Source organism: Varroa jacobsoni, unplaced genomic scaffold (genome assembly GCF_002532875.2).
Source record: "Varroa jacobsoni isolate VJ856 unplaced genomic scaffold, vjacob_1.0 contig00778, whole genome shotgun sequence".
In the NCBI taxonomy this organism is placed as follows: domain Eukaryota; kingdom Metazoa; phylum Arthropoda; class Arachnida; order Mesostigmata; family Varroidae; genus Varroa; species Varroa jacobsoni.
The window spans coordinates 89,708-105,183 of record NW_019214524.1 but is presented as its reverse complement, the minus strand read 5'-3'; the positions used below and the strand labels follow the sequence as shown (position 1 = coordinate 105,183).

At 41.1% G+C, this 15,476-nt stretch overlaps 2 protein-coding genes and 1 pseudogene across 2 annotated transcripts; 2 read left to right on the top strand and 1 right to left on the bottom strand.

The window, feature by feature from the left end:
- The first annotated feature begins 2,289 nt into the window (after positions 1-2,289).
- Positions 2,290-8,414, top strand: Vang (Strabismus domain-containing protein Vang). Its single transcript, XM_022852489.2, has one exon. It carries the CDS (start codon positions 3,593-3,595, stop codon positions 5,510-5,512), a length of 1,920 nt encoding a protein of 639 aa, XP_022708224.1. The 5' UTR covers positions 2,290-3,592; the 3' UTR covers positions 5,513-8,414.
- An 880-nt stretch (positions 8,415-9,294) lies between these two features.
- On the bottom strand, positions 9,295-10,500 carry LOC111271596 (ubiquitin-conjugating enzyme E2 R2 pseudogene; annotated as a pseudogene).
- A 165-nt stretch (positions 10,501-10,665) lies between these two features.
- Positions 10,666-15,269, top strand: fand (Pre-mRNA-splicing factor SYF1 fand). Its single transcript, XM_022852488.2, has 4 exons — positions 10,666-10,905; positions 11,794-13,757; positions 13,984-14,232; positions 14,803-15,269. Exons 1-4 carry the CDS (start codon positions 10,896-10,898, stop codon positions 15,199-15,201), a joined length of 2,622 nt encoding a protein of 873 aa, XP_022708223.1. The 5' UTR covers positions 10,666-10,895; the 3' UTR covers positions 15,202-15,269.
- The last annotated feature ends 207 nt before the right edge of the window (positions 15,270-15,476 follow it).

Here is a 15,476-nt window from a genome sequence, read left to right as displayed (position 1 = left end):
CAAAATCATCGAATTTGCATAGAACGTGCGTTTGCTTAACATCATAAAAACGACTTTCCTTTTCCGTTCCTTCGATTGCACGACATGCCTCCTTTATAGACATACATAACTATCCTACAAAACAGTATTTCTTCAACAATAACACAACAAAGAAAGTATAACCGGGTATTATAGACAAATGACAGACCTTTTAAAATGTACCGTAAATCAGGCAAATCTCAAAAGTTTTCTACTACTTAGTTTAATGCGACACCGGATGCAAAACTCGAAACACTTACGCAGATTTTATTCAATAGGCAAAAAGCACCTGATAGCTAAGAAAGTGTAAGATACCTTCGCACCGGAACAATGGACTTCAGTTCAGAGATCAAACAAGAAGGTGAATGGTTACATATTATTAATCTGACATTGCTATTAACGATTGCTTCAGGCGGCTGGCGCCCCAGCACAGAACGAAGCATGCCAACGCTACATTCCGGACGCAAACCATTACGCTTCCCTAAGTTTATATGAAGGCATGTTACTATTGCAGCATCACGGGAACTGTTGTTGTTGTTGTTGTTGTTGTTGTCCAAAGATCTGTAGGTGAAGCTAAGTCAGATTATTATTACAGTTATTTATGCTATTGGAAACATACACCTCTGCCTCGATTATTTCCTTCCGCTCTACTGACAATCCTAATTAATCCCTTTGGGATTCTATGATGAACCGTTCCGTTACGAACATTATGCCATAAACATTTAATCATCTTCGCATTGGACCTTGCATGTAAGAACTAGGCCCTCATTAGTCTATAATAACTGTTTGTATTTTACTTATAGTTAGAAATAGATTTGCATTGTGTTACTTCGAAGCAATGTAGATGCTGTAAGCTTATTTATTAGCATATAGATAGCTTACCTTTTATATATATTTTTAATTTGAATTTAGTTGGAGAATGACAATGTTTTTTTTAGAATCATTTTTTTTCACAGGAAAATTCTTCAAGACAGTTGCTCCGATAATGAGCCTAAAGAACTTGATCCCATTGCAAATGTTGAATGTGTTAAATTACAATACTTATATCGCTATGAACAGATATTCAACATTCAAGTTGAGAACTAAATTTCCAATCTCATCTTTAAGCAAGCCTGCCCTCTAAGTGGTCCCCCCTCACCCCCGCTGCATAATTTTTGAACTATACTTCTTTGACTACGACAAGTCTTTACGTCTATATCTTGGTATGGGCACATATGTAAATTAGAAAAGTATAGAAGAACTTGCCATTATAACTACTTAGGGCAAATACGGTCGTTTAGAACAATATGTGGCAACCTAACCCGGTAATCTGTATATGAAATGGCACAAGTGTCCCGATCATGATCATCACTACCATCATAGCCATCGACTTTATCCTATTGCCTTTGCCATAGGCCTTCAGAATGAAGCTATCGTTAAAACTTCCGCAATCACGGCACTCTTTTTGTTGCGGTTCCTGCATGGAGATAAAAGAACCAGTAGTTTTTCCATTTCTTCGACTGCGATGGCAGCGAAGACGGAGCCCAGTTCCGGTTGGAATCAGTGTTTACCAATATTGAGGTTCCGAAACGTCGAACAGGAAAGTGTTCCAGTGTTGACCGAACGAAGGAACACGACGAAACCCTTTGCGACAACGGTGGCGGCGACGATGACGACGGTCGGCATTACGTTCTCATGGCTGCCATGTGTTCATCTCTCGCCAGTCGTGCAGTAGCGAGTCGTGGGATAAAGAAGGACCAAAGCCGCAGTTCTCAGCCGTCCTCCCGACTAACAATATCGACCAGAACAAAAATATAACATCCCAGGGAAAAGCTAGACAAAATTATTCTGGTCCGGGCTACATGCTTTTGCTACCAGCAGCGCCCTCGGTTGAGCGGTACAGCCATCATCGGTTTTTTCAGCTTCTTTCGAGTCCTACCGTGGCGCCGCCGTCTGAGAGACAGACTACGGACAAGATCCTGCCTACACAATAAATGTTATTAGAACACCGATGTACCGCTATATCGTGTCATATTTTCGCTGGTAGCGGTGATGGCTCGCGGTGGCGGGCTTTCGCGTTCAGTTCGGCCGGTTGAGTCTTGCCCTTTCTTTCAGTCGGAGCACCTGGCAGCAGAGGGAAAGGGACGTAGCCACAAAGTGCGAGCCGCTACGAGTGTCCCGATGATAGCGAAAGAGAGGGAACGCGCGAAAGAGAGAAGATGTGACGAAAGGTTTGCTTCTTGACGATATTTTGCTGCACCCGCCGTCGGTGCCATGAAACCGGCTAAGAGAAGCTGGTATAGGCAGACCGATTGAGCAGGCCTAGCTATACGGTGCTGCTCGTATGAAGGTAGAGCTTGCCAGCTGAAGAACCCCGCTTTTCGATTTCGCCTGCGTTCCCGGCTGACCGCGGGTCGTCGGTTTGGTCGTTTGGCTTTGCGTTGTCGGCCTGCTTCTACTTCTTGACTGGCTGCTAGTTGCTATTATTCCAGTTGTTGTTGTTGCTGCACTGCTTCAGTTCGCTCGCGGAGGCCTCTCGGCTGGCGATGTGCGGAACTTTGCTTGGCTGTTGTCTGTAAGAGTGTGTGCGTTACCGGAGTACCGCTCTGAATCTGTTGCTTGATGTAAACATCACTGCCGGACGAAGACATAACAGGAGTTGCAGTCGCAGGGATACAGTCGATTCGAGGTCTGCTGGTAGCGACAGGCTACTGCGGTGAAGAGCTGCGATTCCTGCTAGGAAGAACAGTTGCAGTCAGAGAAGCGGCAGCTACAGATTCAGTAATCCAGTTCTAATGCGACAGCCTCTCGACGGCAATACGGAACATTCTGCTCCGACTGGTGAAAGCTGGGTGTATGGCGCATGTAGGTGCGTGTGGTGGATAAATAGATGTACGGCAATAGAAAGTGAATGTGTATGAGCCTCGAGACCGAAGTCGGAGATAGCACATCATGAGGCCGACGAGATCATCAAACAGTGCCAAGGCTAAACGGACGGGTTAAAACAGAACACCCCGTGAAAGCCACTTAAGAATTGTTTATTGTAACAGTCTTGCAAAAGCCCTACTTCTTACCATGTACGCTTGATTAATTAAGAGAAAAACAACGAGAATAGTACACACTGCTATTGGGAGTAAACGATAGAAACATCCATTTGATTTCCTACATCCAGTTTTACTGCCGTTAATCACTTACCGTTCGTGTTCCCACAGTTTCCAGCTTCAATGCACGCATAGAGCTAGTCTGATTAGGAAAAAAGGAACCGAAGACCACGCCAAGTATCCAAACGGTCAACGAGCATTTATTAAATCGCGTGTGAGTTACCCCGTGTGTGTATTTGTACTATGCAATTTTCAAATGTGAAATTTGTACGTGGAGAACTCTGTATGAGCAGAACCACTAATTTCGTGCGTTATACATAGATATAGTAAGTTCGGCAGCAAATGATAGGCCGTCGTCATTTGTGACGACACAGCGATGAAGATTTCGCCTATTTGTGTCGCTTCGCCGTAGTGTTTGCGTGTATGCGTTTGTGTGTATGTGAGGTGTAAAATAACTCTACTGACTACGTTGACGATATTTACGATACTTGCTCATGACAATGTTAAATTCACCTTCACACGGACCTCGTCGGGTTCCGCCACCTTACTCTGGGCATGGACCGCTTGACCAAATTTCCGGGTCGATTGGGAATAACAACGGGAGCTCGCCACAGCCGTCGCTCGGACTAAATCTCGGGCGTTCACATCAGCAGCAGCCCATCGGCCAATCACCATTAGGTTTCAACAATGGCCAGACTCGTCAAGGTAGCGGCAACATATCTAATATCGGTCATGGACAAAACAATCCTTTAGATCAGCAAAGATTGTTCGACGGTATGAGTATGTTCCACAGTCCAAGCCCGCAGCACCATACATCAGTGGGTAATGGCGGAGGTGGACTAGGCTCTGTTAACAGTTCGGTCAATATGTCAAGCGCAATTGAGATGCCTCCGACCATCGCTGTTGCCAACGGTGGCAGTCCAGCCCTTGTCAAAGAAAGCAAAACGTCGCATCGCTCTGGACGCGATGGCCGTGGGGGTCATGTTACCGATGAAGTGGTCGAAGTTCAAATTCTGCCGCAGGACGACAACTGGGCAGACAATACGACATGTATTACAGGTGCCACATCCGAACGATCACTTTCAGCTGAAGACATCTCCCGGCTAGGCACCGACCGGCGTGGCCTATCTGGAATATTTCTTATTCACATGTGGTTAGGCAGCATCGTGGCGGCATTTCTGTCAATTGCAGCCTTTTTATCGCCTCTAGGTATGGTTCTACTACCGAAATTACCGTTTTGGGAGCAACCGTGGAAGGTGCAGGCTTGCGGGCCAGAGTGCGATGGTCTTCTTAACGGCTTCGCTTTCAGACTTTGCATCCTCTTCGGTGGCTGCTGGGCGGTGTTTTTCCGTCGACCAAGGGCAACCTTGCCCCGAGTGTTTGTCTTCCGCGCCGTCATTATGGCTTTCACCCTTGTGGTCATCATCTCGTATTGGCTTTTCTACTCGGTACGAATATACGAACGCCGCTACGAAGATTTCGACCTTACCTATTTATCGATTGTACAGTTTGCTCTTTCCATGATCGACACACTGCTCTGGGTTCAATTGCTCGCAGTTCTCGTACTCGAGATACGTCATCTCCCCCCACAGTACTACGTTAAGGTTGTCCGAAGTCCCGATGGAGCTTCGAAGAGCTACACACTAGGCGCTATTAGTATACAGCGAGCGGCTGTTCATCTTCTTGAGAACTATTACCGAGACTTCCCGGTGTACAATCCCTTCCTTGAACAGTTACCCAGCTCAACATCGGCCAAAAAGCATAATTCGCAACCGTCATTCAAAGTCTACGACCTGAATAGTGGTGCCAGCCAAACGTCGCAAGTGAATGGCCAAAGTGGTGGACGGCGAACGACGGATCGTTTATTCGCCGAACATGATTATGAGAAACGGGTTAAGAAACGCCGCGCTCGTTTGATCACCGCAGTAGAAGATGCATTTACTCATATTAAACGCGTGAAGGAGAACCAGGAAAATACGGGGGCAGGAGGGTTCTTGATGGATCCACAGGAAGCTGCTCAGGCCGTCTTTCCGTCAATGGCGCGTGCTTTGCAGAAATTCCTTCGAATCACAAGGCAGCAACCTCGGCACACGATGCAGGGCATCCTCGAACATCTCGCTACCTGCTTGCATTATGATCTTAGTCCAAAGGCATTCCTCGAGAAATACTTAAAATACGAGCCAGTTCTACAAGATGAACGTGAGTTGGCAACGTCCATTCAGTCATGGGCCTTGGTCTGTGACGTTCTCTTATCTCGACCAGTAAAGGAGGGCATCACATTTATCCTTCGCCAAGGCGACGTATCCTTGATGGCCAGCGTTCATAATTTACCGCACTTCAATATTACAGAGGAGGTGGTCGATCCCAAATGTAACAAGTTCCAACTACGACTCCAATCCGAGACGTCCGTTTAGGTTATGACAATGATCAAGACAAAAACATTTTATAGAAAAAAAAATTTCTAAGAATCCATACACGAAAATACAATTCCAACACTGTATAAAATTGTCAGCAAAATAGGCATAATAAGGCTGATGATAAAGCTCAAGTAGCTTCATATGCTTCAGTCTAAAACGAACTGTCAAATTATTTAATGCATAGTACTAAATAGGATGGGAAGCCGTTTACTAGAAGGATTGGTATCTAATAGTATGCCGGAAATCCAGTGATTAATCATAATAAGTATTCTGCATAAAAACAATCTTCGTTTGTTCATACATAGATAGTAATATGTCTCGTCAGTCGGAAGGCCTATTCCGTATATTTACGTTGGTTTACTACCTAAATTCATGACGTGACCTATGTACAAACAGATAACATCGCCCAATATTTAGAGCTGTCCTGTTTACTTTTACTAAATTACACCATGTTCGTCTAAAAAACCTGAAGGAGGAGTTGTAAGAAAGAGTTTTTGTATTCTACATTTTGTAGATGAACGCCATTGTCAATTTTAATTGCTACCCTCAACCAAAGCGATTAACCGACTTAATGATTTAGAACTAAAGAAAAACACGACAAGCCAATGTAGATTGTGCATATAATAATATACAATATTTGCTTCGATGAGGTTCTGTGAACAAAGCAAATATTTTTTTGAACACGAACTTTGACACTAGCCATGTTTTTGCAATGCTACTAGACGCATATGCTTCTGTTACCGTGGCCGCTATGCAATCCAATACAAAAAGCTTTCAGGACATGTCTTAATTATTTGGTAATTTATAGTTTGAGAAGCTGCTCTAAATAAAGGAGCCGCGCTTGTCGTAACTGAGTGAGGAGTTGCTATCCTGTGTTCGTGCACGAATTCGAATCAATTGTTTTCTTACTATAAACTGGAGTTTTTTAATATTTTTTGTCTACTAGATAAGGAGAAATAAAGGAGTGACCAGAGAAAAACTGTATTTATATTTATCTGTACAGTAGCGTACTTTTAAACAAACGCTTGGTTAGGTTTATGATAACAATAGTATGTAGGAAGTGTATGCAGATTAATTTATACTTTTGTCAAAGTCAAAAGTGTGTGTGTGTCTGTTTACGTGAACGGGTAAATTTAAGTGTTCAAGTGGTGCTATAATAATTCGACTTACATTTTCGATTACATCGAGATAAATATAAATAGTGAGTTTAGGTCGGTGTGTCATTGTCTGTACACACACCTAAAAAATGTTTTTTACTGATGCAATCTTGTTTTAACGCGTCTCTATTTGTGCACAGAACCAAGTAGGTTCTTCGTCCTGATAAGTGAAGAAGTCAATTATAACTAAATCACAAGTTTTCTTAATCCAATTTAACAGTTTTTTTTTTTTTTTTTTTGATAGAATCCTTTCGTCTGAAAAGTAAGCAGCGAATAAAATAAATATTGCCAAAAATAGCTGTGAATTGCGGTGTGTACTTAAAATGTTTTTTAAGAAGGCGTGGGATAAAAAAAATGTACAAATCTTGCCGTACACTTGTCACTTTCTAAATGTGAATTCATAATTGACGGCTTGTCATCGTGCCTACTAACCATACAATCGTGTGAAATATATATTAGCAAAGCTATTGAAATAATAAAGATTTATTATTCAGCCTGCAAGTATTAGCCTGAATATCCTTTGTAACTGTATGCTTTGCATACTGTTATTACAATCAGCGGAAATATTCTCCTGAGATCAGCCGTGCCCAAATCATGTAAACTTATTAGAGGAAATGTAATTATCTATTTCTTTTACAAATTTGGACGCAGCATTTTAGTCGATGATAATTGAAATTTGTGAACACGCTAAAGATAAATATGTTTACCCTACATACATATTCAGCTGAATTCAGCGTTAAAATGATAACTTGATTTCAGTGTCGATAGACAACTCGAAATGACCAATTTGCATATTCATTCTGTTTCAAACAAAAGCAATGATTCGTTGTTCTATGCAGGGACCAACAGAATCTGTATCGTAACGTTAGAGAAAACGCTAAAATCTAGAGTTCACGTGCGAGGATGGCTGGCACCAAATCCTGATATATCCCAGTGCGTATATTTGGCTGGACAAAATAGACGACACAACTTCCACAACGACATATATAACACTGTTATGCACATGCCCACACATACGTACGTGCATCTCTTGGTTGTGAATAGCGATGTGACGCAGTTGATCAACAAATTCATGCCAAAACAGACCTTCTGAACGTCGCGTTTCCTACTTTCTTTTTTAAATCATATCATGATTGTTTTATATGTATGTGGTTCTCTTTTACTAATAATATATAATGTTTGCTTTTGACGAACGCCTATGTAAAAAGAACTGAACAATCATAAAACGCTAATTACGAACATTCTACATCAGATTTCACAACTATAAAAAGTTTGATTTGAAACGCGAAATTTAAAGTATCGGAATGCCTATGACAAGCGAAATCGTTTTTTTCATCCACGAACGATTTGATGAAGACTATCTGCGGTCTCCTGGCTGATTCAGTTATTATTTTAAGAGTGATGTAATCTATATAGAGGTGCATCAGACACCCAACAACTGTGAAATCAATAGGTGCTAAGACTAAAAATGAGCCAAGTTTGATTTTTCATCTGGCCTGGTTTGTAAGCAAGAATGAAACGATTACGAAGGAATAACTGTGTAACGATTTTCTACAATGAGATCACTACTGGAATGATGATTATAGACAGATATTGATGAGTGACTAATTTGTGTGCGTAACAAAGCGATCAAAGTATACTCTGTGTACATTTTATATGAAAGACTACGCTGGTATAACATCGTCACAATAATATAAATAATAAATGCCATGTATTAATGACGAACCTATAATTTTACAAAATGTGTTGTCATTTAGGTATACTTATTTCGGAATTTCCGAAAATATATTAGTAGTGTGTGTTCTGTAATCTATGTACAACTTTAAGTTTCGTTGGTAATACAAAAAATGTGTAGAAATACTCCAATAAAGTCAATAAGAATAAATATCATGCGTCTTTTAATTCCATTGATTCAAGTTTTTTTGCTCAACATTATGTCAACTGCAATAATAAATGTAAAAATGCGGCCTATTGCAAACCGTTATAGCCGTTATGTTACAGCTAATAATTAAGTAACAGCTAATCTTATCGCTATTACTGAATTACTATCTTAACCATTACCCTAAAACGACTCAGGCTTTTTCCGACCATTTTCAAGATGACTGCAACAATGTCTACGCTTCTTTTATGTGTAGTATTCACTTGGCAGGGAAGCATTCATGATGATGAGAAAGCCATCTCTAAAAAACATCGGGTTCACGCAAAAAAATCCGCTAAACATGATGTTGGCAAGAGCTATAATCAGCTTGGCAAAATAAGTGTGATTTAATAGGAATAATAATAATAATAAATATTTATCCTCCAAAAGAACATACTGCGTGGATAATAACATACGCTAATAAATAACAATCTTTGTAGCTTTAAAACTTAAAGCGGCAGAGTGCCGCTTAGTTATTGAAACGCTTGCTTGACTAATGTCCCTTAAATCCATGATTTCGCTTACTCCCACAAGCATTGCAACGTAACCCAGCATGATAGAACAAAGGAATGAATGTGCTACGTTGGGATACCACGCTTATATCCTTAAACAACATTGATCTATGAATAAATATAGATATGCATCAAAATTATACCTCACTAAAATTAGGAGTATTTCTTTAGTATCTAAGTAAAGGCTTCTCATTTTTTCTTTTCGAAAAAGGTCTGTTTATTATACTTTTTCATACATTTTGAAGCTTTATTAATGAGATCTTGGATGAACAGATAAACTTGTTTCGTGCATTTGGTAGAGATAGCAATATATTGAGTTCATTATTTCTCGATTTCATATACACTCCGCATGTTTTTGAGTTCGAAAAAAAAACGCAATTACTACAGTGGAATATGTACCTAACACAAGCACTATCCAAACTCATGGCTGACCCTTAGTGAGTCCTCCTCAGAAGCTTCTCGTCACTTTCAAATCACAGCAGTTGCTAAGGTCGATCTCGCACTCGTACGTCACAATCCTAAGCGTCTTTGCAACGATCGCCACGAGCGCTGGCGCCGCTACACCCGTATTCTTGCGACCAAATATTCATTCATCGTAGTCGGAACCTTAACCTTGTCGCGAGCTGCATCTTTACGTGTCTGCTGTACAAGGTGCCGCACTCGTTTCTCGTACTCGGAGTCCTGCTTATTGCTTTTCATCCATTGACTGTACATGCGTGCAGCATGGGCGTTTGCGGGCGAAGTGGTGTTCGGTTCGTTCAACATAGAAATGACTGACAGCAAAACGGATCTAATGTTTTGCGACGGGCTCCACAGATACGACCTGAGTGCCTTCAGTGTACTGTCTTTGCCTGTAAGGAGAATAGAGACGCAGGCCCTACCATCCTCGTAAATATTCGGATGCCACATAGGTGTAATAAACTTCACTGTTGGCGGTAAAAAGGGATACTCTTTCGGGAACTGCATCAACAACTTGAAGTACCCGCCTTCGTAGAGCGTCTGTGGTGGCCCAAAAATGACGACGTCCCATTGCAAGAGATTGTCTTCTTTGGGCTTGAGTATGACACCCTCAAGACTATCCTCTTGCATTTTACGTAATTCAATTTGTAGGCGGGCGATTGCTTGTAAAGGCTGTATAACCCCTTTCGCCATGGTGCAACAATACTAATGAACACAATCTTAGTTCAGAAACGAATTTCTTTTCGCGCACCAGACTAAAGCACAAGCCCGAAGATGTCACGAACAAAATACCGACGCACCTAAAAGCAAGCTGCTACCCCGTTCCTCAGCGAAAGGACAACATCAGCGGTTACATTTTCGACAAATAACCCGAGGTATTAGTAACACTTTCTATCACCAGTACAAGAAGTATACCGATGTGGATTCGAGTGCACGTTGAGGGCGACGTGAAAATTTGCCACGGGCAACCGCTTTGGCAGCGCGCGCACACATGCGAACGTCGGCAAGCACCAGCGTAACTGTTGATTGTAAACAAATCGGGTGGAGAGAAGATACAGCCGTTCATCACAATTCGTCATCAGTTCATGTTTCTACGGAAAGCATCTTTCTATTCATGTGCCAGGTTCTTCGTGTCATCATAAACAAGTTATGTTATACGAATGGAACAGCTAAGCAAAGCTTCAAATAATCTACTGCAAAGCGAATGTATGGGCCGTGTTAGCAGACGACAGTATTGGACAGCTGTGTTAACACGCAAGTTGAGGTAGGATGTTATTGTCGGTGCTTAATTACCTAAATTCGAAAAGGTTTGTTCAGAAGGAATACGCTCAGATATGGCTGAAGGTAAGCGCTATAAACACGTTAGAATATATGTTATCACATAAACGTTGGCTCGCAATTCAAAAACAATTTTACGTTTCATTATCGTACTCATTCGTTCATAACCCTTGGAAACAAAACATTTTTATACATTCAACTCTATTGGAACAGTTTACTCATGGTCTAAAATACACTTATAGGCCGTACGACAGTATTTAATTTTCAAGACAGATATAGATTATTCAATTTAAGTACTTGGACCAATCTATAAAGTGTAAATGGTAGCAAGTAAACTAATGATATAATGATTTTTTTTATTTAATAATTCTTGAGAACTTGAGCATTTAGAATATATTGTATTGTTTAGACCTAACTATTGTGTAAATAATGTATTAGTCAGAGAATATATATATAAAGTACTTACTAGAAACTTCTCTGGTAAGAGTTTTGTTTGCTCATTGAAGGAGTAACAAACAGTACAAGTCACTGAGTAGTCTGTAAGAAATTTAGAAGTTCTCTCACCTGGCCCTTGAAGGTGGCTTTTTGTCTATTTTTCTAGTAGCCGTGCATGACGTTGGGAACTGGATTTAACGAGATTCTTACTTCATAATTCTGAATTAAATATAAACGTGTGCCCATTGACTGGAAATCTTAATTGAAATTACGAATCTGACGTCTCATGTATACCTTAGCTTTTTATTAATTTGATGCATATTAATTTGATGATAAAATTATGCACTAGTTCTGTATCTTCCTAAGGAGTTCAAAAGGAACATGAAAATCGTTAATAAAGGTAGGTAAAGTAAAAGGAAAAAATCTAACTAGATTTTTATATTATACCTTCGAATAGCCTTCACTTACTATTTAATATGTATTGTTTGATTTATGCTCGTATCGTTTATCTTTACACAGTCATCATGGATGCACAGATGGTAGCTGTTCTATTCGAAGAGGATGACGTAGCATATGAGGAGGAATTGTTAAGAAACCCGTATTCCGTTCGTCATTGGCTACGCTATGCAGAATTTAAGCGACAACGCACTTCCAAAGGAAATCGGGATGCCGTTAACTTGGTATATGAACGAGCCTTGAAAGTACTACCGGGCTCATACAAAATATGGCACCAGTATCTCACGCTTCGTGTCAAAGCTCTCGAAGAGATGAAACTTTACCCCAGTGACTCAGCCTTTGAAGATGTGAGCAATGTTTTCGAGCGGGCTCTTGTTTGGATGCACAAAATGCCTCGCATATGGCTGATGTATTGTGAATTCTTACACCGGCGACGCTTTGTCACACGACTTCGACACACATTTGATCGAGCCTTGCGCGCTTTACCGATAACGCAGCATGACCGCATTTGGCCAGATTACCTAGCGTTTGTTGAGTATCATGACATTCCTGAAACAGGCGTTCGTGTATATCGTAGATTTCTGAAGTTGAGCCCCGAATCCCGCGAGAAAGCGGTTGATTACTTCATCTCGATTGAGCGACTGGGTGAAGCGGCTCAACTCCTAGTAGACATGGTGAACGATCCTGAGTTTACTTCTGCGCGAGGGAAACCGAAACATCAACTTTGGATGGAGTTATGTGAACTCATATCTAAAAACCCTGATCAAATGGAAGAAAGTAACCTTCGTGTAGACGCCATAATCCGAGGTGGCATCAAAAAATATACAGACCAACAAGGTAAGCTATGGTGCTCTCTAGCAGATTATTACATCAGATCGAGGCTGTTTGAACGAGCACGCGACGTGTATGAGGAGGCAATGGAAAGTGTGTTGACAGTTAGAGATTTTTCGCAAATCTTTGAGACGTACTCGCATTACGAATACGGCTTGATAAGGAACATGCTAGCGCAAGAAATTCAGACAAAGGAGAGCGATCTGGAAATTAATTTGAAAATGGCAAGGTACGAATACCTTATGGATCGCCGGCCGCTACTGCTGAATTCGGTGGTGCTTCGACAGAATCCACATAACGTCGGTGAATGGCTTAAACGCGTCAAATTACTGAGGGATGATGTAAAAGAGATCATTCGCACATTCACAAAGGCTGTACAAACAGTTGATCCAAAACTAGCATGCGGAGGAAAGCTCTGTCAGATATGGATCGAGTTTGCTAAACTTTACGAAAGTAAAGATCAGGTAGATGACGCCCGAATCATTTTCCGTAAGGCGACCCAAGTGCCATACGCTAAAGTCGACGATCTGGCCAACGTGTGGTGTGAGTATGCTGAGTTGGAATTACGACACGACAACATTGAAGAAGCCATCAAACTCTGCCGTACTGCCACAACACCCCCGTCACGACAGGTTGCCTATCACGATCAATCGGAAACTGTGCAACTACGACTTCACAAGAACATCAAAGTGTGGTCTCTATACGCCGATCTAGAAGAAAGCTTTGGTACCCTTCAAACGACGAAGGCAGTCTATGATCACATCATTGATCTTCGTATTGGGACACCACAGATCATCCTGAATTGTGCTCTTTTTCTTGAGGAACACAATTACTTTGAGGAGGCGTTCCGGGTCTACGAAAAAGGTGTAGCTCTGTTTAAATGGCCGAACGTTTATGATATATGGCACACATATCTAAGTAAGTTTCTTAAACGTTTTGCTGGAACGAAGCTCGAGCGGGCACGTGACTTGTTTGAACAGTGCCTCGAGCAATGCCCCTCAAAATACGCAAAAAATATCTATTTGCTATATGCACAGCTAGAGGAGGAACATGGTCTGGCGCGTCATGCCATGTCCATCTATGAGAGAGCTGCCGAAGTCGTGCCGGACAACGAGAAAAGAGAAATGTTTGAGCTGCAGATTAAGCGCGCTGCTACGCTGTTTGGTTTAACTCATACGAGGCCAATCTATGAAAAGGTATGTCCTAAATGCATACTTATGAATAACGAATTAGTTAGTATTTTAAATTGATCCGAAATCTGTAATAATAAACATCGCGGGAAGGCGCGAATTAAGTTAAGCGTTATGTACTAAAGAATAGCTGCAGGGCGGCTATAATAACTTACAAAACTGTAATATTTCCTCTCTTACATAATTTTTAAATCGATAATATGACATGTTTTGTTTGAATTAATTATTTCAGGCGATTGAAAATCTGCCAGACGCAGACTCCATCGTGATGTGCATGCAGTTTGCACAATTGGAGTGCAAACTGGGCGAAGTTGATCGAGCGCGCGCTATCTGGATGCACTGCTCTCAAATGTGCGACCCACGCACTCAACCTCAATTTTGGAGTGCCTGGAAAGAATTCGAAGTCTCGCACGGTAACACCGATACGGCTCGGGAGATGCTTCGAATAAAGCGTAGCGTACAGGCTACATTTAATACACAGGTTCGTTAAATTTTTTTGCAAATGCAACTTTGTTTGGAGCTAGAAGTTCCTGTCGCTCTATCACTTTTATTTACTCTCATAAAACATGTTGTAGATATAGTAGAGCATCTGGACTTAGAATTATAAGTATATGATCTATTTTCAAGCTTTCTTAGAGACATCTGTCTTTTGTTACGTTAAGCTTCCTTTTAACCTATATGCCATGCTTAAAGTGATCTAGCTTGGGAATAGCAACTAGAGTTTTGCAACTAAATTGAAGTGTCAAAGCTCCTCCCCAAATGAGCCTGGGTTACTTATTATAGACCGTCAATTATAGGTACTTTTTTTGCTCATATGTTCTAATAAGCTGAAATACAGAAGCGTAGCATTTCTTTCTGTATCACAACTATTCGAAATATGCGTTGGCTCTTCAGTGCCATTACCAAATTCCCTCAAGAAATAACTGTTGTTGTTTTGAAAAGTATCTTCATTGAAGCCTATTAAATCCATCAGATCTTGATAAATGCAATGCTGCAAATAATGTGATTTTGTAAATCTAAATGGTTTATACCTGTGTAACATTTTTTATAGGTAAGCCTTAATCTGGCTGTTCCATACAGTTCGCAGACTACTTCTGCAGTAATAAATACGAACGAACATCCGTCAAAAACACAAATGCAACAGCCCGCAGTCGGCATTACTGGCAAAGCCCTGACATTTATCCGTGCCCAAGATACGGAACCGGCGTACGAGGAAACACGGGCCGACAACCCCGACGAAATCGAGCTCCCTTCAGAAGATGACGAAGATGGGGAAGATCCGGAGAGCCTAAGTGAGAACACCAACAAGAATGCATCGGCTGATAGGAGAGATTGTGGCGAAGAAGATGACGATGAATCCGATTATGAGAAGGATAAAGTTGAAACGAAGCCAGTCCCTCAAGGAGTTTTTGGAAATTTAAAAAAAAACCAACATGACGATAGTGACTAAATGAATTGTGTATATATGGAAATTAAGGCATTGTATATAAAGTAAATAATAGAATATATTGGTTTTTATTGGTCGTGTTGTTATTTATTTACTTCACTTATTTTCATTTTCCTCAAGTATCTTGTGTATACACCGCAGAAACATTTTTAATACAGTAATGTTAACAGCAGAATGAATTTAAGCCCAGCTGCGACTGCGCTACGTTGTTCAAGAGAAACGCCTTTGGACTTGAGTCTACGAGGCCTCCGCAACGGACACAGGCGCAACTTTTGTTT

What these genes read in the sequence shown, in the direction of transcription:
- Vang (XM_022852489.2), top strand. Translation starts at nt 3,593, where the DNA reads ATGACAATGTTAAATTCACCTTCACACGGACCTCGTCGGGTTCCGCCA.
- fand (XM_022852488.2), top strand. An exon ending in CGAGGCCAATCTATGAAAAG is followed by an intron (nt 13,758 to 13,983) that starts GTATGTCCTAAA and finishes TAATTATTTCAG; the next exon opens with GCGATTGAAAATCTGCCAGA. An exon ending in AGGCTACATTTAATACACAG is followed by an intron (nt 14,233 to 14,802) that starts GTTCGTTAAATT and finishes CATTTTTTATAG; the next exon opens with GTAAGCCTTAATCTGGCTGT.